We start from the raw sequence: 24,176 nt of genomic DNA on the forward strand, positions 1-24,176 counted from the left end.
ATATGCTTCCTTACATAACATCACGGTGAAGAATACTGATTTTAGCTTTTAAGGTTAAGATGTCAGCAAAGTTGCAATCTCTATTGTGTTTTAAATGAGTCAGATCACTGAGATTCTCACCTTTCGGAGCCCAGACATTGAATCGTTCACCTTTGTCTTTAATGGCTCTGGGATGGCCCTTGGAACCGGAGTTCCTGGCCAATATCAGCATTTGAATAGGTATGCTGATTAAATTGAGACTGCCGGTCTGGGGCGGTTCCTTAACCTGTATACTCATTTACATGCTTTGTTTGAATTTGTCTCCACCTTCAAAAGTCCCTCCTCCTAAAATGCCTATAAAGACACCATGTAAATGTATATACTTTAGATTATGTTGGACGAAACCGCAGCCGTGCTCAAATAAAGAAACTCTTCTGTTTGAACGTGATCCCAACTGTCTCCTGGTCTCTGCTTCGATAAAAGAAAACTTTACAACACCAGTCTGACCCAGGAGAACTGTTTAATTACAAACAGATCTTAAATCTGTCATTCATCAACATATTAGAGAAATAGTGTCCTCTCCACTGTGTTCAGTTTTGCAGAAAAGTATTTGTGAAGAATATTTAATATTGTCAACTTCTATGTGCATCACACAAAAATATAACTAACACAAAAACAGCATTTATTACATTACTTTCTCAAAGAAAGAAAATGTTTTTCAGTCTTATTTCCCTTGTTTTGGCAATTTATTATTTTTCCTAATAATGTGTGACGTCCTTCATTTTGTCACGGGTTGCATGTAGTAAATATAGATAAAGAGACGCATGACACAGAATAACTAAAGAAAGACTTTGAGAATGAAACTAACCTGTTTGTTCCTCAGTTTCTTCATGTTTGACTCTGAATGTTTCTTCATGTTTGACTCTGAATGTTTCTTCAATCTTCACGTCTTCACTCTCCTCTTTAATAAACGCCATATTTCTAATAGTGTGTCACGTGGATCTCAGTCGCTTCACCAGGAGTTTTTCTGTGTGTTTGGACACTCTGTCCTGTTTAAGAGGAGAATAGTCAACAGAAAGAAAAACACTCTAAACTAAATCTCTGAGTGTGTGTCAATCAGATCTAGTTCAGTAGTTCAGTTCACTGGTAAGAGAGTCAGTCAGAGAGAGAGAGTTCATGGACTTAAATGATCTGATTAGACTAAAAACACTCTAAACTAAATCTCTGAAAGCGTCTCAATCAGATCTAGTTCAGTAGTTCAGTTCACTGGTAAGAGAGTCAGTCAGAGAGAGAGTTAATGGACTTAAATGATCTGCCCATTGCACTACAAATCAACAAAGGAACACATATTATACAGACAAAATAATATCTAGGCATTTGTAAATAACATGTAATGGATTAGACTGTGATGAAAACATTGTCAGTTGATTTGTAGAAGTCACTCCACACGTGTGTGTGTGTGTGTGTGTGTGTGTGTGTGTGTGTGTGTGTGTGTGTGTGTGTGTGTGTGTGTGTGTGTTGTTGTTGCTGCTGCATTTACACTGGTGAACTGCAGGAGTCGTCAGCGTGATTCGGTGATTCGAGCGCTTACAAACTCTGAATCATTTGATTCATTTGAATCTGAACCGGTTTCGAAAAGCTCCGTTTCTCTATCATTACTTGCCAGAGAACAAACAGTGTGTTTATGATGAACTGATTCACAATATAGGGAGCGAAATGAGACGCACTTTTTGTGTTATACATTTTTAATCACAAATTTTTTTATTTACACTCTACTCATAAAAAACGATGCTCATTACTGCTATTAGATTGACTACAATGCTGTTTTAAATAATAATACAATTATTTCACAGTTCTCAATATAATTGTTTGAACAGGTTGTGTTGATTTAAACACGTTAGATACTTAAAAAACACAAACCTTTCTTCAGCAGAATCACAGATGCAGGAGCGCAGCGCAGCCTTATGACGTCATGTCACCACACCAAAATAAAAGTCCTGTTCACACGAAATTCACAAACAGAAAACACATTCAAATGATAAGATAAAGAATTGATTTAAAGGATAAATCGCAGATTCCCAAAGCTACCAATACCACTGAGATTTTTTCAAAAGCTTCTGGCTTTTGTCAAAATTATGCCAACTACAGAGCATTTGTGATATTCTCAATCATGAATAAAGTCTTGATCTTCATTTTACAAATGATTGGAAAGAACTTTTGAGTATTTCAAACTCATTATGAATTTATAGGTAAAAAGTAAGTTTGTGGTTGCAGAGAAAGATCTAATGTTAATTTATTAACTAAAACTGAATCCTTATCATGATTAATATATCCATCTTATTCCGTCTCCACAGAATATATAAGGGCAATAAATGACATCAAATTTTAACTTTGTCAAACTACATTATATTAAAGCTGCAGTCCGTAGCTTTTTTGGGTTAAAAATTATCCAAAATAAATTTTTGAGCAAGTACATAACCAGCCAGTGTTCAAACTCTCTGCTTGCCTTAGCTCGATTCAAAACAGTAAGCTTGAAATAATGTTTTTAATTCCAATGGTACTGGAAATTTGAGCATGTCTTTGCGTCATTATGTCACATCTGTCCACATAAAGAAGAGTCTCGGCTAGCAGGCTATATTACGTGTGAGGATGTTGGAGGTGGAGATTTATAGCCTTTTCTCACAGCGCTTGATTTAATTAAACGTATCAATTTGATGGCGGATCCAGAAAGGTTTAAACGACAATCACCAGGGGCCTCATGTACAAAGACTTGCGTTGAATTCATACTAAAACATTGCGTACGGACAAAGCTGTAAATGTGCGTATGCACAAAAAAACCCAGATGTATGAATCTCTGCGTACGAAGGATCCCACGCATATTCTCTTTGTACATCCCAGTTAACGTAAAATTGAGCGCACATGCACGAGCACAACGCCCCACCCAGTCTCCTCCCTTAATTAAATTAATTAAAATATGGTAATGAGTCCACTTTGGCAAAAGAAAGCAGTAAGAAAATGGCGGCAAGAAACGAAACTTTACAGAGAGTGAATTGGAGGAGCTACTATCGGAGGTAGAAACGAAAAAAAATAAATTATTTGGAGCTTTGTCCTCCGGAATTGATAACAAAAGGAAAAAATATGAGTGGGAGAGTTTGGCTGATGCCGTCAATGCGGTGGGATCTGAAAGTCGCACTGTAGAGTAGACCGAGTACAGTTGAGACACTTTTTGCGTTTTGATTTTTCACACAAAAATAGACACTGAAAAGAAGTGAATTTCCACGACACGCCACACGACATTTCATTAGCTTGTAGACTAAGATATTATCAATCAATAATACCCACAAGTAGTTTATATTTTCCACAATTAGCTCATAAAAATAAGGTGCTTTTTGTCTCAACTTTGTCTCAACTGTACCCATATCATGTGGTACAGTTGAGACAGTACATGCTACAGTTGAGATGATGTGAAGGTAACTAACCATTCATTGTAAAAAAACAAAAAACAAAAAAAAAGACAAATAAAGAAAATAACAATTGGGCAACATTTTTGTTTATTCATCCATTTATATTCATTCATTTTATTTAAATTAGCACTGGTTAAAATATATAAAGCAGGAACAAGATATGTAACATTATTTATTAATAATACACAGTTTAAATATCACAAATATCACATTTTATTTTCATTTGCATCCTATGCTGGCTAATTACGGCGTTTAACCTGTTATCATAACACTGAACACGCTGGCCACCTCGCACATTTCTCTAGATTTTGCAATTACCTTGCATGACACAATACCATGAAATACAGAATAACGTTTGTGGTGATACCAGTTACGTTTAACAGTCACATAAGGATAATAAGCTATTCATTGTGGAGAGTGCATGGTGAAGTGAACGTCATATCTTAGAAAAAAAAACTTTTCCCGATATCTTCGGATCGGAGATGCGTCCGTTGTTCAAATTTCCCACGATCAAAGAGGACACTAATATGCACGTGCACAGCAAAAATCACAACTTGTGCTTGTTGCGAACGCAAGTTATTTAAGGTGTCTCAACTGTACACATGTCTCAACTGTACACAGTCTACCCTAAATGACCTTAAAAAGAAATGGTCTGATATAAAGGTGGACATTAAACCAAAGCTGTCATTGCCATAGACTAAGGGTTGTATCAATTTGGATATGCTTTTATATGTTCTTACTTAATTGCAAAATTGATAGAATATTCCCATAAGGCTCGACAATATATGTCAATTATTTTATAAATTGCAAATTAATAGCAATGCTTCCCACAGCTGGTGGTGCGATAGACTTGTAGAACAATTGGTTGTGTAATGTTTGCAACTTCACTTCATTGCCTGTAAGAGTCGCCAACGGACAAAAACAATTAGAAATGTACGTACGCCAGACATGAAATTGGCGTGGAGGAACGCACATTCTCACGTTAATTTCACTGTTAGTACATACGACCGTAAGCGTGAAAGCTGGCGTATGCAACGTTTTTGTGCGTACGCAAGATTGATACATGAGGCCCCAGGAGATTCACCCGCTGTAAAACGCGAAAGACTTCGGACTCCCCCAGACATTTGTCCATTGCCTGGGTATAATATAAAATATCTATCTTTCTCTGTCTGAATTTACTTGAGCAGAGACAACTGTCACACACACAGGTAATTAATTATTCATAAATTGTTTGGATAGTGACAGTATGAACAACAACAGTGACACTGTGTTGAATGCAGTGCTTATGGTGGAGGGAATGTAATAAAGTAAACTGCAACAGAATAGTCTGGGTGGGAAAAATTGTTTCTGGGGGTTATTGTGCAGTGAACTGTTACTAGTTTTAGTGCAGTGTTGTGCTTATGGGACTGGGGATATAGAGGAGCAACCTGCAACACTGCAGTTTGGGGTGGGTGAAGGAAGGATTACAGTAGATTTTTATTGAGAAACAGAATTATTTCAAGTGTGTTGGGGTTTAGACGATTCCTCTTCTCGGACAAAATCTCTCCAGCCTTGGAAAAGATCCTTTCACAAGGAACAGAGGATGCAGGGGAACATAAAAATGCCAGTGCCAGCTGGTGTAAATGAGGATAATGATGCTTCTGTTGAGCCGAAGAGGTCACAAAAAGCAAACAAATCCAAAAGGGCAATCCAAATCAAAAAGCAGTCCAGTCCAGATCCAAAAATCCAAAGCAATCCAAATAATCTTATCTAATTAATATAACAAAGACTATAATATAGCTACTATAATTAATAATAACAATATACCATAACACAGGGTTCCTCAAACTCGGTCCTGGAGGGCCGCTGTCCTGCACAGTTTAGCTCCAACACTGATCAAACACACTTGAGCAAGCTAATCAATGTCTTCAGGATCACTAGAAACTCACAGCTAGGTGTGTTTGATCAGGGTTGGAGCTAAACTGTGCAGGACAGTGGCCCTCCAGGACCGAGTTTGAGGAACCCTGCTATAACATGTCACACATCACTAACCGCAGCCTACCGTCGAGCGCACGCTCGCTGTTTATCGAGCACCGGCTTCGGAATGAACAATGTCCACGAAACTATGATGTATTGCGACATCAGAAACTAAATAAATGACTATTTTAATGCTTGCCGTAAAGCAACTCTAATTTGTAGTTTCTTATGTCTCATTCAAACTACAGAAACGCTTCCCGATCTGGCAAACTTGCATAGTGCGGTTATAGCAGATAGAGGGCCGCAAAGCGAATGCAGAAGTGCCGTTCACCACTAGTTAGTAAAGACATTGTTTAAAATAGTACATGTGACTAAAGTGGCTCAACCATAAGTTTATAATTTTCTTCTGTGTGTTTCTCTGAGTGAATTCACGTAGTGTCACAGCGCAGCGTTTCTGGGTTGTACGTCAGAACGGAGGCTCACTATTGGCCAGCATCACACGCATCATACACATGACCAGCGTCGGCCAATAGTGAGCCTACGTTCTGACGTACAACCAAGAAGTCCAAGAAGAACCCATGTCAGAGGCCCACACAGAAGAAAATGAATAGTTGAATTAAGGCGGGGTTTTTTTCGCACAAAAAGTATTCTTGTCACTTGAGAAACTTATGGTTGAGCCACTGTAGTCACTTGTGGCACTTTTCCACTGCATGGTTCGGCTCGGTACGGTTCGACTCGGCGCGGAACGGTTCGGCTCGCTTCGCTTTTCCACTGCGTGGTACGACCGCCGCTATAATATAACTCCGCCGCTGCTGTACACTGCTTATAAATACAGGGAACAAATTATAACTAATGCAATGTGATGAAAGGGTAGTTTGATTTCTAACATTATTCTCTCAACAGACATTTACATCGATAGTCTGGCGTTATAATTTATTTGCTTTTGGTGTACTTTTTGGAAGACTCATGAATATTCATTAGGGAAGTCATCCCTGATTGGTCTGATGACCTACCCCTAACCCCACCCCTAAACCTACCCGTCACTGGGGGTCTTATGACCTCCCTAACCCCGCCCCTAAACCTACCCGTCACTGGGGTTAAGACCAATCAGGGATGACTTCCCTAATGAATATTCATGAGTCTTCCCCTACCATCCTGGGAAAAAAAATATTGCGCCCCGCGCCCGCCACTGCGACTGTCTTCTTCTTCTTCTTCGATAGTAGCCTAAGCTACTGTCTGTATACTGCCACCTGCTTTACTGGAGGTCTAGCAACCCAAGTGCAAGCCACTTCACAGACACAGATAGTTGCGTGTTCTGAGTTAACACAATCAGAGCGTAAAAATACGGGATATTTTACGGGAAAATACTAAAATGGGAAGACTGGGAAAAGAGCTAAAATACGGGAGAAACCCGGAAAAAACGTGAGGGTTGACAGCTATGGTTATATGATCATGTTTTCTTGATCTAGTAAGAACTCTAGCAGCTGCATTTTGGACTAACTGTAGCTTGTTTATTGAAGATGCGGGACAACCAGCTAATAAAGCATTACAGTAATCTAGTCTCGAGGTCATGAATGCATGAACTAACTTTTCTGCATCAGAAACTGATAGCATATTACGAATATAAGTTACGGATGTTACATATAAGTTGTGTGTTTTTGTTTGTGATATATTTCACACATTTTTGTCATGTTATGTTTAAATAAGTTTCATAGGTAAGAAATATGTTAGGTAATGCATGGTCCAAAAATGAGCCGTCAAGTTTTAAAGTTGAGAGCAAAGAAATACTCTCTCTCACACACACACACACACACACACAAATCAAGTCAAGTCATCTTCATTTATATAGCGCTTTTAACAATGTAGATTGTTTCAAAGCAGCTTTACAGAGATAAACGTATAATTCAATACAGGGGATTACCTTCTGGGGACTTTTGCTGGTTATCGTATCAAAGAAATAAAGAGAAATCCTGGGCCCTCTGGTCTACAGGAAAGCAGCAAAGGGAGAAGGGCAAGTGAAGCAAAATCGGCCATGTCTGTTCAGAGAGAAACCAGCACATGTAGAGACTGTCAGATGATATTTCCTTCGCTGAGAAGCTTAGGCATGCATCGACATCACTGTCACCCTCTGGAAGGAATGAGGAAAGAATCAGGCTGCTTAAGACCAAGCGTAAGGCCTGGGACGAGGACGAGGATCTCATGCTATATGAGATTGCGGATAGAGAATGGAAGGAGGGCATGATGAAAAAAGACCATCTAATAGTGGTATCTGCATTCCTTCCCCACCGTTCAAAGGAGGCTCTGAGGAAGCGACTCCAAGGACTGAAGTGGGAGCCTCCTGGTACCATCTGGGAAGTGATGATTACAGCGAGTATGTCAGCTTCGTTGGAAATGGGTGCAGCAGGAGATCAGAATGTGGCCCATCCACCTATGGCTTCTAATTTCCCAGTGCCCAAACAAGGAAAGGTTTGGTCATGGGAGGAGGACCATGAACTGCTTGAACAGGCAGGGAGAATTTGGAGGGAGGGAATGTTGAAGAAAGACCTGGTGACTTCCCTTCATTCATCGTTCATTGGAAGCCATAAGAAAGAGGGTACAAAAGCTGGGATGGCCAACGAAAGTAACTTCTGTGGAAGTAGAGAGGAGGGATGGTGCAACATCTATTAACCGCGACGAAGTTCCGAGAGGAAGCTACAGCACCCAGCCATTGTCGTTACCACTAGGAGATCAGCAACTATCCATGGTACTATGGAGAAGGGAGATCCATGGTACTATGGCAGGAATTCGAGACCAACTACGAGAGCCCAGAGTGGGTGCCCAAGGAGTTGGGTCCGATGGTGGAGGATCTTCCATTCTCTCTACACAGACTTTAAACGCGAACCTGTGAGAAACGCTGATGGCGTTCACATGCGCATTAAGAATTGGTTCTATAGTTATGTGCTTGAACATATGTGTGCAGGTTTGTAATTCCCTACAAACCAAGCCTAAACAAAGTACTGGTCTTTCCTTATACATTTTTATACAGAATTTTATTTTATTTTAACACTTCGGGGTAGGTACGTGAAATGAATTTTCCCGACAACGCTTTCTCTGTAGAGTGGGAAAGGGATCCTCCATAGGGAGAGACTAGTTGGCACTTCAGCACTGCGTTGACATCGGGTCCAGGCGAAGGTCCTTCGTCAGATCTGGATACGGCCTGGATCCGGCAGGCTGCGGGAAAACCTCGGGATAAACAAAGACACTAAAATTGGTGTAGATGCCATTCTTCTTATGATGTAACGAGTACATCAGGATTTATGGGAAGTGTTCCCGGTTCCGGCTGACCTAATCTATGCAGCCTAACATTGAATTATAGAAGTCTATAATGTGTTATGTGTATGCTAGGTCAAAGAGATGTGTTTTTAGTCTAGCTTTGAACTGTCATGGGAACATTCCCAGGTGAAGGTAATGTGGAAATTAGGTGATATTTCATTGCTCCCTTCACTAAGGCCCCGTTCACACTGCAGGCAAAAGTGGCCCAAATCAGATTTTTTTGGGGTCAAGTGACCAGGTCAGACTTCTTCAGAGGTAGTGTGAACACTCAAATCTAGCCCAGATCTGATTTTTTCAAATCAGATTTAGACCACATACATATGTGGTACTAAATCAGACCCAGATCTGATTTTTTTCAATGCGGCCGCAGTGTGAACAACCAAGGCGGATTTGATGCGACTTTTACGTCAATCTACGTCGACATTTGTCACAATTCTGCGTCGGCGATGAAGCCCTAGACAACAGACATAGATAGTAGCCTAACATTAAAAACTTGAGAGTGAGGTGTTAGACCTAATTAGTAGCCTATATAGGGAGATGCTTCAATTCAAGCTAAACTAGAAGGATCCTACCGTAACCGCTCCGTTTTTAAAAAAAATTCACACGAAATGGAAGAACGGGGACACAGGATAACGTGGCTGCAGTGTCAAACTACGCATCCACACAGACCTATGTAGTGAATTTGCAGCCATAAACCTGCAAAAGGCAAAAATAGCCAATTTTGCTCTCTTTCTCTTCGTTCTTCTCCTCCTCAGCATCTGCTCATTAATGTTACGGCTTCCATTACACAAACATGTTTAAATAAATGTGAATATGCTTACTTCCTCCATAACCTCCCGAACTTTAGTGCAACCGCGTGCTGCGTCTGATGTCATTGTTATTGTTCTTTTGCGCATGCGGGTTAGTTTGAAACCTCAAACAGTTCACACTGCAATCAGATATAGGTCACATTTTAAAAGGTAATGTGAACAGCCAATCAAAAAATCGGATCTGAGCAAAAAATCAGAATTGAGCATTAAGACTTGCGGTGTGAACGGGGCCTATGTGCGTTCCAAACAGCTACATAATGGCACGCCAATGCTCTGCTCCTTTCAAAGTCCCCACTTCAAGGCTCTGCCCTTGAGTAGGGGATAGGGATGCTCACTTCCATATATTCTATATACCCTACAAGTGGACTACACAAAAATGCTCATACTCAGAATTAAGATCATATGTTTTCTTTATAAATCAATATTTTCAAACAATGTAAGTTTATGAGAGGATGTAAAACTATGTGAAAAAAACTCAATTAAAAAAGGCTACTAGTGAGTCTCCATGGTGATGAGTCTGCGTGGGATTTCGAGATCGCCCAAAATGTCCGGGATTCGGCTTTTGCATTCTACAGTCGGCATTCATCATGTTTACTGTGGCGAGCAGGACGAGGCTAGAGCCGCGGGAGAACGGCGTAAGGCCGGTGGCGTGATTACCGATGAGCAGGACGCGCTGCAGTCAAAGACGCACCATCTGTAAGTCCTAGTCTTGTATCTCTCACGGAGGAGCGGGAATTTTCTGAGCAATGTTAAAACGCCAATGATCAACCGATCACTTGTTTAGCGTTCATGTAAACACTACATTCAGATTCACCAATCGGAATGAATTTAGTTAGATTGAAACAAAAGGTGTGCATGTAAACAATGAATGGCGACTGCAGAAAGCAAAAGCCGAATCCCGGACATTTTGGACGATCTCGACTGCCGGACATGTCCGGGGAAAAGAGGATGTATGGTAACCCCTACTACTCAGCTTTCTCCACAGAACAAGAGCCTGTTAGCTTAGCTTCCAAAGAAAGATGGCTGACACTATGTGTAGATTCTGTGAGTGAGATCCCACCCTCTATGGGCGGGTTGAAAACATGCGGGACAGCCCCTACTACTGGCTGTGGTCTTTAGCCTCTGGCCAAAAAATCCTCAGATGACGTCATCGAAGGATTTTTTCCAGACAAAAGATACATAAATCTCTCGTCTCAGGGGGATATGAGGGAGGAAAGCACGGTAATTCGAAAATACTACAGATTTTCTACTAATAAAAAGCTTAATGCTAAATCCTGAAGTATCCATTTAAGTGTAATTGTTTTTTTGTTTTTTTTCATTAAGTACATTTCTGAGTAGAACATTAAAACTAGACTGAAAGTATACTTTATTTTTTACTTTATTATATACTTTATGTACTAATACACATTTTTTTGTGAGGGGACTCTTTAACAAGGAAAAGAAACAGGGTCTCACATTTACATGACTTTTCAGAATGTATTTGTAAATGTGATGTTTTTATTACACTGGTGACAATTTAATTGACTTTCTCTAGAGTGAATGCACAGATGATTGCTGAAATTGCTCCTTTTTCGAAATTTCATCACACTGAGGAAAACGGCTTTTTCTTTTCAGAATGAGTTTGCAAATGCCGTTTCAGCTCTGTGTGATACGTGAAACTCTTCTCACACTGAAGACACTTGTAAGGCTTCTCTCCAGTGTGAGCTCTCATGTGAACCTTAAGATTTCCTTTAACCGTGAAGCTCTTTCCACACTGAGGGCAGGTGAAAGGCTTTTCTCCAGTGTGAATTCTCATGTGATTCTCAAGGTGTGCTTTGTTTGTTAAACTCTTTCCACACTGATGGCATATGTAAGGCTTCACTACGGTGTGAATTTTTACATGATTCTTAAGGTGATTCCTGTCTGTGAAACTCCTTTTGCACTGATGACATGTAAAACTTTTCTCTCCTGAGTGAATCCTCATATGATGATTAAGGTTTTCTTTATGTCTGAAACTCTTTCCACACTGATCACAAACAAACGGCTTCTCTCCCGTGTGAACTGTCATGTGAGTCTTAAGATTTCCTTTTACTGTAAAGCTTTTCCCACACAGTTTGCAGGTGAAAGGCTTCTCTCCAGTGTGGTGTGTCATGTGGGCATTAAGGTCTCTTTTCTGTTTAAAACTGTTTCAACACTGAGAGCATATGAAAGGCTTCTCTCCAGTGTGAACTCTCATGTGAGTTTTAAGAGTTCCTTGTAGCGAGAAGCTCTTTCCACACTGTTGGCAGGTGTGAGGCTTCTCTCCCGTGTGAACTCTCAAGTGAGCATCAATGATTTTTTTCTGTGCAAATCTCTTTCCACACTGAGGGCATATGAACGGCTTCTCTCCAGCATGGATTTTCAAATGGATTTTAAGGCTGTTTTTTCGACTAAAACTCTTTCCACACTGAGGGCATACGAACGGCTTCTCTCCAGCATGGATTTTAAAGTGGATTTTAAGGCTGTTTTTTCGACTGAAACTCTTTTCACACTGAGAGCATATGAAAGGCTTCTCTCCAGTGTGAATTCTCATGTGAGTCGTAAGATTTCCTTGTAGTGAGAATCTCTTTCCACACTGAGGGCAGGTGTGAGGGTTCTCTCCCGTGTGAACTCTCAAGTGAGCATCAAGGATTTTTTTCTGTGCAAATCTCTTTCCACACTGAGGACATATGAACGGCTTCTCTCCAGCATGGATTTTCAAATGGATTTTAAGGCTGTTTTTTCGACTAAATCTCTTTCCACACTGATGGCATATGAAAGGCTTCTCTCCAGTGTGAACTCTCATGTGAGTTGTAAGATTTCCTTGTAGCGAGAAGCTCTTTCCACACTGTTGGCAGGTGTGAGGCTTCTCTCCAGTGTGAACTCTCAAGTGAGCATCAAGGGTTTTTTTCTGTGCAAATCTCTTTCCACACTGAGGGCATATGAACGGCTTCTCACCAGCGTGGATTTTCAAGTGGATTTTAAGGCTGTTTTTTCGACTGAAACTCTTTCCACACTGTTGGCAGTTAAAAGGACTCTCTCCAGTGTGAACTCTCATCTGGACTTTAAGGTTTCTAGTTTCTGTTTTATGAGTCTGTGAGTAACTAAAAGATTTTTCTCCATTCATGAAATCATGACATTTCTCATACTGATTTTTCTCCTCTATTTTAATTAGTTCTTGACTCTCCTCTTTCAGCTCCATCAAGTCTAGGGTGAAAAGAAACAAAAACAAGTTAACACAAGTTTATTGGCACAAAGCAACAGACATTAAAACATTTAGACATGTAAAACATCAAATCCAACAAGAATGCTAAATACTACACCCACTAAACAAATGTAAATTGTGTATGTCTTGTCAAAATGTTTTTTCTCTGAAAGAAGCAGTCAACCAACAGGAGGCGACAGTAACTTTAAGTGTTTTTGTATCTTTTTCTAATTTGATTTAAGTGCAGTTGTACTAGGAAACAGTGTTTGTTTACTGTGCTCACGGGCTGAAATCGCATTGGTGAAGTAGCTCTACGCTTAATCTGACTAAATCAGTGATAGACAGAAATCAAAAGGTCTTCAGATGACATGCCTACTGCTCCGTTCATATGCTCCTTTAGTTTTACCTATCCTGGACACAGAGCTGTGGTAGCACCAGCCACCTCATAGTCTACAAAAATAATGATTTCAGAAAACAAATATTTATTTGTCAGGTAAAAATGTATCATGCCAATTACACAAGTAAATGATTAAAAGCCAATTCAGAAATAATAAATACATGACATAAGTTACTCAAAGATGACTCTAAAATTAAGCAATGCATTCCTGAGAGAGACATGCAGTGCTGTGTGAGTGTGTTCAGAGTGTAAGACTGACACATCACTGATGGGGGTTTTCCTGGCTACAGATTCCCAAAGACTGCTCTGTTACTTGACCTTGCATGAAAAGGAAAAACAATAAATTCACAAGATCGATCATATGTGATATATAGACATTCTTAGTGATCTTTTGGTGACTTGACTCAGGGGGAGGGGAGAGGTGAAGGGAGAGGGGGATGCAGAGATAAGGAAGGAGAACAGTTTGGACAGGACAATGTCCTGTGCTCTGTCTCTGAGATCTTCTGTCCAGGGTGTGTTTTATTGCTTTATTCTAGGGTGAGTATTATCTCATCACATTTCAGGTGGGTATAAAAGCAAGTAGTATAACAGCAGACGCGGCAGCTCTCGTTGAAGACCAGCGACTCTACCTGTGCGACCGAGCAAAGACACTGACAAGGCACTAGAGTATTATTTTCTTGTTATTTCTTTTCTCTTCTACATAACTTTTTTCTCATATTTCTGTTTGTGACCTCTCTTTCACTATGTGCTTTCAAATCCCTACTATTAGTAACACACATAAATCAAATGTCACATGTAGGAGGCAGAACAATCCTAACAACCTGCGTACCTTTCTGGTGTCTTCTAGTACTTTATTCTCTTTTCCTATCGGTCTCTGGAATTGCCAGTCCGCTGTAAACAAAGCTGATTTCATTACATCAGCCTATTGGCCCTGACTGAGACCTGGATCAGACCAGAGGACACTGCCACACCGGCTGCCCTCTCCACTAACTTCACTTTCACACACACCCCTCTCCTGACCAGAAGGGGTTGGAGGTACGGGTCTGCTCATCTCAAACGATTGGAAATTTTATCATTCACTCCTGTCTGCCTAGCTGCTGGTTTGCGTCTGTATGCTCCGTATAGCTTCCTGCTTTTAATCTCTATTTACTATCATTCCCTTTTGTTTATATTGCTAATATAACTTACTCATCAACATATATTAGATAGTCTAATATTGCCTATCAAATTAATCTGGCATCGCTAGCTTTTATCTAAATCGTTATCGCTAGCACAGCACGCTAGTATCTCGCTAGCCTGTTAACCTGGCATCCGAGCTTGCCGTCTTGTGCGCTCGCGCCTTTTACAAGTCCATCAAACAACTGTGGTAAGTAGGATCAGTCAACAAGCACGGTGAGTAATGGTTTCTCCTGTTATTGTCACTTGCACTTCATGTCACATGTATAGCATAGCCTTCTCTGTCAGCGGTGAGGACTACACATGTGATAAATGCAGGGAGATAGTCAGGCCGACGGGAAGATTTCAGAACTAGAGACACACATCCAAGCTTTAATCGAGGTTAATTGTAAGAGTGCAAGGGCTTTAGATATTGCTTTGGATGCGACTAGCTTAGTGAACTCTGTACACTGTTCGGTTCCGGCTGAAGTAGAGCCCGTGCAGCAGGGCAACTGGGTGACCGTGAGACACTGAGAATCCTGCTGAATGTGACCTAGTTATTGGCCATTCTATTACACGGAATGTGAAAAAAGAGACACCAGCCACCATAGTCACATGTTTGCAGCACTTCAACGTACAGTATGTAATTTTTTTTCGCCGCTAGGGGTCGCTAACCTCTTGCTAAGAATTATGGATCTTGTCGTCAACGTCAAGCCAACCGATCTAATAATGTTTATGGATGAGTAAATACATCAATGTTTTTATCATGACTGTGATATGAAGCAGGTCGGGATTGCTAAGAGACAGCTATCAGCTCCACACGCGACGCGAGTCCCGCGGATATAAAAGGAATATGGACATTTCATTCTACCGAACTACACGCAAGTGCAGAATTACTACTCACAGGTCTATGGCAAGCCGTTTTAACATTTAATCTTTAAAACCTACCAGTCTCTATTTTCATGCTACTAGTACTTATATTTTAGACACTAGAATCTATTCCATTAAGTACTAGTACTTATTCATTAGCTACTAGTGCCTATTCTTTAGATACTAGTACCTTTTCAAAAGATACTAGTAGTTATTCATTAGATTCTAGTGCCTATTAAATTGGTACTAGTACTTATTTATTAGATACTGGTGCTTATTCATTAGTTACTAGTACTTATTCATTGGAAACTAGTACTTATTCATTGGACATAAGTACATAAGCAGTGGCGGCTGGTGCTAAAAAAATTTGGGGGGGCACAACAAACTGAATTATTAATCCAGGACTGAATGTAGGCTAATTGTTAAATAAAAATTTAACAGTGATAATAATGTAGCTATCTTTAGTCTAAAGTTTAGCTAAAACTTCAGCCGGTAGGGTTGGGAAATAGCCAATTGCCAAATAAATCAGAATTTTTGGGCTAAATTGCGATGTATGGTATAATCTGAGTATTTAATTATTATTTTTCTATAAAAAACAAACAAACTGTATTTAATTTTTTTTTTTTACAAATATTTAATATCCTGATCAATATTGTCCTACAAACAATGTTCATATTGAAGGTTATAAAAACAAACATAGTGTAACCTTGCTGTCTATCTGCAGTCTATCCAAAAAAGGGGTCAAATCACATTACATTCTAACATTGCAACATTACAATCTAAAAACAAAATAATGCTTTTTAAAGAAGAAAAAACAAAGCTAATATCATAAAAATACACATGTAGGTTTGAAATTCTCTAGCACATTTATGTTCACCAACAACAAAAAATATTCAACAACAAATATTTTAGCTAAATATATTTATAATTTAGTGCTAATGTATATTTTAGTCAGAATAATTGCGCTCCTATTCTATTGCGCTCCGTCTGTTCGGCACGCATGCACGCGGCGGTGCTCGTTCACGGAAGTTTAGCTTGCAGAAAGCTCGCCCTCTCATGACAGCAAACTGGAAATATTGACTTTCTAACATTTACAGATGGAGAATATGTCCGTGAAATGTAAGTTATGCACTGAGGAAATGATTTGATGTCACTTCAGCTTATGGCTAAATATTATTAGAGGTATATTTGTTTCCACCAATCGCTGCACAAGTGAAGTTTACGTATGATGACGAAAGCACGTTAGCGCGAGCCCTCCCGGAACCCATAGAGAATGCATTGCAGTGCCTGCAGTTCGGAAAAAAAAATCTTTGAATGTAAGTCTATGGGAACACTCTGGGCGATTTTCGGCCATAGTGAAATCGCCCAAAAAGAGGCGGTACTCCACAGAACGTGACTTGGCGCTGATTGGACTATATCCAGAGGCAGAACAACAGTGAGTGACTGCTAGCATAACTCTGTGGTTGAATGAGATTGTGATTAAAAAAGTCCCTTTCACACTTTGGTGGTGCGTCGCCCGATCGCCCTAATGAAGAAACCGCCGCTATTCTTTTGTTACTAGTAACAAATTACATTTTTTGTCATTGACTTGTAAATTGTGGATCTGTCATTCAGATATCAACTATTCAGTTCTGACTAGTGTGTATTCCAATTGTGACTAGTACATATATATTAGATACTAGTAGTTATTCATTAGGTACCTGTACTTATTTTTTAGATACTAGTACCTATTACTAGATACTAGTACTTATTAATTAGCTACTAGTACTTATTCAAGATACTAGTACTTATTAATTAGCTACTAGTACTTATTTATTAGATACTAGTATTTATTCCAAATGTAAATAGTAAGATTTTTTATTTTACTAGTACGATTTTTAATTGAACTCTACAGTGGCCGTTCTGACTAGTCATAACATAAGAAGAGTAAAAAAGCAGCTGTGACTAGTAAAATAAGAATAGTTACTAGTAACAATTACAAAAGATACTAGTGTCTAATTAATAAGTACTAGTATCTAATTAATAGGTACTAGTACCTAATGAATAAAGTACTAGTATCTATTGAATAAGTACTAGTACCTAATAAACAACTTCTAGTATATAATAAATACGTACTAGTCACAGTTGGAATACATACTAGTCAGAACTGAATAGTTGATATCTGAATGACAGATCCCCATAGAAGTGTCATGAAATGATGGAAGGAAGCAAGATGCAAGTAAACTCTTTTATTGATAATAATTGACGTAACGTCCAGAGAACAGGCTAGCGGCGCAGGGAACCCGATGGCCAGATGAACCCGGTGGTGAAGGTGCAGCAGTGCGATGAGATGAGTCCAGAGGTGAGATAATCCAAAGTAAATCCACAGGAACACGAACAGGAACACGGAAGGCACAAGACTCGAACGCAGACTGGAAAACACACCAGGACACCACAAACAACGATCTGACAAAGGGGATGAGAAAGTGGTGAGTATATATAGGGTGATGAGATGAGCTGCAGCTGGTGATGGGAATGATGAGCTGGATTGCTGATGAGCACTAATGAGCCGGCACGCCCACACAATCAGCACTCACACACACACAACAACAGAACACGAGACAAGAAAGAGACATAGGATTTATGAACCGTGACAAGAAGTCAATGGCAAAAAAAATAATTTGTTACCAGTAACAAAATAATAGTTACTAGTCACTACTGAAATAAGCACTAGTATCTAATGAATAAGTACTAGTATCTAATTAATAAGTACTAGTATATAATAATAAATACTAGTAACTAATGAATAAGTACTAGTACCAATTGAATAGGTACTAGTATCTAATGCATAAGTACTAGTATCTTTAAAAAGGTACTAGTACCAAAGGAATAAGCACTAGTAGCTAATGAATAAGTACTAGTACTTAATGCAAAAGATACTAGTATCTAAAAAATAAGTACTAGTAGCATGAAAATAGATACTATTAGGTTTTAAGGATTAAATGTTAAAACAGCTTGCCATACAGGTCAGTTTATTAGACAAATTAAACTTGTGAGGTAACGCAGCGCTGTTTCACTTGGTCTAACATTACACTATCACACTAAACTGCATTTGAATGTGATGAAATGTATGTTATTCTGTGTTAGTTTGTCTGTATGAGACTAGCAGTAAGCTAGCTAGATCAACATTAGAATAACATACAGATCATATTCTAACATTTTATCATTGTTGAACTATATAACATTGATTAGTTTTATGTAAATGTGCTCACCTGTTTAATAAAGTACATGTAGGAGCGTACAAGTACACGTCGAAGTCTCGGACGTGGAGCTCTCGGCATCTCGAAAACACCGCGCTGATATTGATTCTCGTTTTAGTTCTCCTTTTTTACCCAAAGTCTGCTTGCCATGGTCCATAATATGATGGTCCATGGTCAGATTGCCGTGCAGATAGACATTACGAACTACACAGTTGTCCACGTCTGTCGCCTTGGTTACTATCAGAGGGCTCTGGTTACTATGGCAGTACGAGCGGAAACCAGGGAGAACGCGGATATGACACCATTGACGGCGACAAAACGGAAATAAAGAAACATGACGTGTCTTCGAATTAAATTATACATTTCTCCTGGTTTGAAAGTTGTTGGAAACAGTCGGGATAATGTAAGTACACAACTAAAAAATATATATAACATAGATATAGTGATTTTTGCTATTTTTAAAGCAAAAAAGTTACATATTGTGGCTTTCAGATTACTGTTATAAAAACAAGCCACGTCTGAAAGGAAAAGGCTGTAAAGCACTAAATGTTGCTGTAATCTATAGTAATAATTTCAGAATTAATGAAAGTCTAGTTTCAAATATAATTCTTTTGAAGTAATCACTATCTAGTGTAAATGATAAATGGCGGTTGAGATTTGTGCTAGCTACTGTATACAGGCCACCATTCAGACTTTATCAAAGAATTTGCTGATTTTCTATCAGAGTTAGTATTGGCTGCAGATAAAGTCCTAATTGTTGGTGATTTTAATAAACATGTAAATAACGAAAAAGATGCATTGGGATTGGCATTTACACTTATGCATTTGGCAGACGCTTTTATCCAAAGCGACTTACATTGCATTATCCTATACATTTATATACATAGGTATGTGCAATCCTCTGGGATCGAACCCACAATCTTGCGTTGTTAATGCAATGCTCTTACCACTGAGCTACAGGAAAGCGACATTTAGAGACATTCTGAACTCTATTGGAGTCAGACAACAGGTGTCAGGACCCATTCATTGTCATAATCATACTTTAGATCTAATATTGTCACATGGAATCAATGTTTAAGGAACATGCTGACTTTTGGGGACTTTAGCTTATTCACCGTATCCCCCAGAGTTAGATAAGTCCATATATACCCTTCTCATCTCCGTGCGTGCCATAACTCTGTCTGACGCACCCACCGCTAGCCTAGCTTAGCACAAAGACTGGAGGTAAACGCAGGGCCGGACCTACCATACGGGCAATCTGGGCACGTGCCCAGGGGCCCTTGCGCAGAGAGGGGCCCTCCGTGATGGGATTTTTCGGAACTGCACTTATCCCTTTAGAACCGGCTGTGTCGTCGCCGACACAGATCAGCAAGCTGTATTCATTGTGCCGTAACTCTTCAACCGTTTGGACTATCAAAACCATTCAAATTGCCCCTGACAGTAGACAACATGCGCTTTTCGGCAATATACGGCTTATTACGGTAATTTCTTTCCGTCAGGAAATGGCAGCAGCTTTTTGGCAGAGCATCAAGGAAGGATTTGAACAGAGAGATATGAAGCGCGGTAGGTTAGAGTGTTTTGGATCGCATAAAGTAATAAAAGAAACGAACAAATACATGGCGAAAGAAGTGGTATGGTACTAATAGACAGCAGAAGAGGGGATTGGGATGATTTTTAATGAATCTTGGGATGCGGATGGCCGTCACTCTTTCACGTATCTTTACATGTTGTATGCATGCGTGCCTATGAATGGACGCATTTGTATGTGTGCGTGTATGGAAAAAAAAGTGTCCTAAATGAAAACTGTGCCACCCAATGTCACAAAAAAAGACTTTCGTTCGTGATTTTTCTGTTTTTTTTCTAAATAAAAATCTGAAAATGTATTCTTGTTTTTTATTCTTTTTGTCTATTTAAATTCTATTTACAAACTCACCACGCACAATAATGGTCAATAACTGTAATTTGTTGAAAGCTAATCTTTTTCTGAAAAAGATGACACCTTGCACATGAAGCTAGCACATTGTTTTAGAATTTTACAGTCAAAAAATCTAAATATGTGAAAAACACCTATTTTAGCTTCAGGTTCTAAAGGTTCTATAATTATACAGCATTTATTAATCTTTGTTATTGTTAATTTCAACATTTACTAATACTTTATTAAAATCTTGTTAACTTTTTAACTTGTTTCTTTTTTTGTGCTACATAAAAATAGTATACGATCTTGATTATTATCCAATCAGAATTTTAAAAAAGTTGTTTACAAAAAAAATTGTATCTGGATTGTCTGTATTATATGTCAGTTGGCAGGCTGCATGCACTGTGTTGATTGGCTAATGATAAAGGTGAGCGGGAATAAAGAATATTATCGGATAGTTGGTGTTTGCAGAAAATGGACAGCAATCAAAAGCCCAGTGGGGCTGCAAAGAGAAAAAAAAAAGAAGGAAAGGGAAGATAAAGAAGCGGCTGCTATTAAAAATGTCCCGCGAATAAATAGGTTTTTTAAAAGAGCTAAGAACGATAAAGAGGAGGATGTCGTTAGTTTGGAAGAATCGCTGCCCTCTACCAGCTACGCTCAGCCTCAGCTAACGGTAGCTAGCTTTAGCGAAGTTGTGGAAAAAGACAGAGATGAGGCCGGTCATCATAAGCAAGAACAAGGTAATGACACCTGCAGTGTTCATTTCGTTAAATAAATAATTTGACATTTTTTTCGCAGACGAAAAAGAGACGATAAATAAAACCCAGTTTTAAATGACGACAACTAATAACAAATAAAAACTAGATGAAAATGTTAGAGGGACAATTGAGGAAGATCCATTCAGAACTGATTTGCATTGCGCAGATTGTACTGTAACATGCTGAAAGAGAAGAACAGACATATGGATAGATCTGAATAAGAGTGACGACGCGAACGAGAGCTTTAATCGGCATGTTTTCTGTGTACACATACACACACGCACACACACGACCCGAAGCATGCAGCCCTGCACATAGATCGCTATACGGCGCGCGAGGTATTGAGCTCTCTTTCGCATCTGAATGGACAAATACACAGCATTATGTCTAAATGTCCGTTTTGGAGAGTTAACACAGTCGGTTATGTCTTTACAGAATGTACAGTAGTGAGAATTTCGGATGTGCATCAGTGCACTCGGTCTTGAAAGCTCTTGGATCTGCACTCGGTCTTAAAGTAACAGTGCGTAATAAACCTAATGCCGTCCGTAGACTTAGACTTAATATTATTCAAACAACAAAATAAAAAGAGAAAAGCATTCACTGCTCTTTAATAGCTTTAATAAGGATTAATTATATTTTATGTATATACTGTATATGTCTGCTTGAAAGAATAAAGAATGTTGTATTATAAGTTAAAGACTGCATAATTATTCATTGAAGAAAAAAAAAGACTGTTCTACTTTAGGAGAAGGGATTCTTTTAAGGGATTTTATCTAAATATATGTCTGTATTGCATGTTCAAATTAAAAAAATTATTCATATTAACACAAGTACAGACAAGAACGCATATTGAGAAACGGCCTATGACTAAAACTAAATAAAAATTTGCTGTCGATATTAACGATGCACTTGTAACTCAGGTACCATCATCTCTGAAGACCCTGCTCTATGGGGACCGATTGCAGAGAGCGTCCGGGAGGAAATTATACACAAAGGGATTTCAGCCTTTCAGAATCGGGCGGCTAAATATCCAGCATCTCGGAGGGGGAACGAGGCTAGTGGCGAAAAGACACGCTCTCTCACCAACGAGGCACTGACCCGACACCTTCACAACGGTGAAACTGTGCCACGCGAGTGGAATATATATTCACCGTCCACCGGAGACATTTTTTGCTTTGCTTGTAAAGTGTTATCAACACACAGCAGCGCATTTATTGTCGGGTTTAGCGACTGGAAACATCCAGAGAGAATAACGGAACATGAAATGAGTGGTGAACACAGAACATGCATGCTTTCACTTACACGTCGCAGTAAACATCTGGGAACTGTGGATGCTTCTCTTGGGAGACAAACTGAAGTAGAAGGACAGTACTGGAAGGATGTATTGAAGCGTATAGTTACCGTCATTAAATTTCTGAGTGAAAGGGGGCTTCCTTTCCACGGAGATGATGAATTGGGATCCCCACATAATGGTAATTACCTGGGAATCCTCGAGCTGCTCGCACAATTTGATCCATTTTTAATGGAGCATTTGCAGAAGTATGGTCAGAATGGTCGTGGTAAGACTTCATATTTGTCATCAACCATCTGTGACGAATTTATTGGCTTAATGGGTGACAAAACAAAGCAAGTCATAGCTACAGAACTACCGCGAGCAAAATATTTCTCTGTTATCGTAGACTCTACACCTGACATGTCTCACGTGGACCAACTAACTTTTGTGTTCCGATTTGTAAGTGAGAATGGAAAAGTAGTTGAGCGATTTATCGCATTTGAACCAACCACCGTGGCCAGGCATATGACAACGCATCAAACATGTCAGGGAAATATAATGGTTTGCAAGCTCAACTCAAGAAAAAAACCCCACTCATTCATTCCATTCCATGTGCGCCACATTCTTTAAATTTGGTTGGTGTGAACTGTGTCGAAAATAGCTGTCGGGGAGCAAGCCAGTTTTTTGACTTACTTCAAGCTCTATATGCTTTTTGCTCTGCTTCCACCTATCGATGGAATAAGATATTCACTGACGACATCACACTGATGCTAAAATCCTTCTCCTGTACACGATGGAGCTGCAGAGGAGATTCCACAAAAGCTCTGTATGAAAATTATACTGAAATAACAGGGGCTTTACAGATGTTAGCCTCTGACAACGAAGAGCGTCAGGACACAAGGCGCGAGGCCGCTATGCTGTGTAACAAGCTTGGGAAGCTGGAGACTGCACTCATGATCATATTTTGGGACACTGTGCTGAACCGATTTAAGCTTGCAAACAACGGCTTGCAAAAGAGGGATATGGACTTAATGACCGCTGTGCGCCTTTTGGAATCACTGTACACTTATGTTGCATCATTAGGAGGGCAATTTGCTGACTTTGAGACATTTGCCCGGGCTGTATTAGGTGTGACACAGACCTACCAGTCTGAGACTCACCGCGTGAGTAAAAGAAGAGCCTTTGATGATGAGACAGTGGACAATGAAGTACTTCTCACGGTAAGTAAAAAGTTCCAAGTTGAAACGTTCAATCCATTTATTGACAGTTTGCTGTCAGGACTGAACAAACGGCTGGATGCATACAGAGACATAAATGGTCGTTTTGGTGTCTTGTTTGACATTTGTCATGGTGTCTTGTCGCAAACGGGCCAATGCTCTCTCATCTTCATATCCAACTGACATGGATTCTGCTTTAGCTGATGAGCTGATCCAGTTTAGGTCTTTTATCAGCAGTGAGCAAGATAAGACACCTGCAAACCTATTGCAGGTTGTGCTGAGGAATGGACTGCAGACAACCTTTCCCAACGTTTTTGTTGCTCTCAGGCTTTTTCTCACATTACCTGTATCCAACTGTGAGGGAGAGAGAACATTTTCACAGCTGAAACAAATAAAAAATGAATTAAGGACAACTATGGGTCAGAAGAGGCTTTCTGCACTGTCCTTGATGGCCAATCGAGTCCGAGCTGGTGAGGGAGCTGGACTTTGAGGATTTGATCTGTGACTTTGCAAAGAAAAAGACAAGAAAAAAGACCTTCTAAAGTTAAGAGCTATTATGCTATCTGTCGAGAGTAGGCTTACATAGTTTGTTGTGACTGTGTGACCACATAATGAACATATTTTGCTGAG

The 24,176-nt window shown here is 39.5% G+C and overlaps 2 protein-coding genes and 1 long non-coding RNA gene across 6 annotated transcripts in view; 1 reads left to right on the top strand and 2 right to left on the bottom strand.

Annotated features, from left to right (window-relative positions):
- LOC309497025 (uncharacterized protein) overlaps positions 1 to 1,982 on the bottom strand; it is a 73,451-nt gene extending 71,469 nt beyond the window's left edge. The window contains exons 1-2 of one of the 2 annotated variants that reach the window (XM_082167279.1): positions 1,900 to 1,982; positions 848 to 1,028 (exon numbers count right to left, since the gene is read on the bottom strand). In XM_082167279.1, the coding sequence (XP_082023405.1) occupies positions 848 to 956 (109 nt within the window). In that variant the 5' untranslated portion in view covers positions 957 to 1,028; positions 1,900 to 1,982. Of the gene's footprint in view, positions 1 to 847; positions 1,424 to 1,899 lie in introns of those variants that run through there. The other variant, XM_082167280.1, reaches the window with a different exon arrangement.
- A 7,930-nt stretch (positions 1,983 to 9,912) lies between these two features.
- LOC309497026 (uncharacterized protein) overlaps positions 9,913 to 24,176 on the bottom strand; it is a 42,432-nt gene continuing 28,168 nt past the window's right edge. For all 3 annotated transcript variants that reach the window (XM_082167284.1, XM_082167283.1, XM_082167285.1), the window contains exon 3: positions 9,913 to 12,724. In XM_082167284.1, coding sequence (XP_082023410.1) covers positions 11,688 to 12,724 — 1,037 coding nt within the window. In that variant the 3' untranslated portion in view covers positions 9,913 to 11,687. The remainder of the gene's footprint in view (positions 12,725 to 24,176) is intronic.
- The window catches only part of LOC309497075, a 77,508-nt gene continuing 68,264 nt past the window's right edge, over positions 14,933 to 24,176 (top strand). Inside the window, exons 1-2 of the long non-coding RNA XR_014205354.1 lie at positions 14,933 to 15,180; positions 18,150 to 18,351. This is a non-coding gene — a long non-coding RNA (uncharacterized lncRNA). The remainder of the gene's footprint in view (positions 15,181 to 18,149; positions 18,352 to 24,176) is intronic.

Source organism: Leuciscus leuciscus (genome assembly GCF_965113295.1).
Source record: "Leuciscus leuciscus genome assembly, chromosome: 4".
Classification (NCBI taxonomy): Eukaryota; Metazoa; Chordata; class Actinopteri; order Cypriniformes; family Leuciscidae; genus Leuciscus; species Leuciscus leuciscus.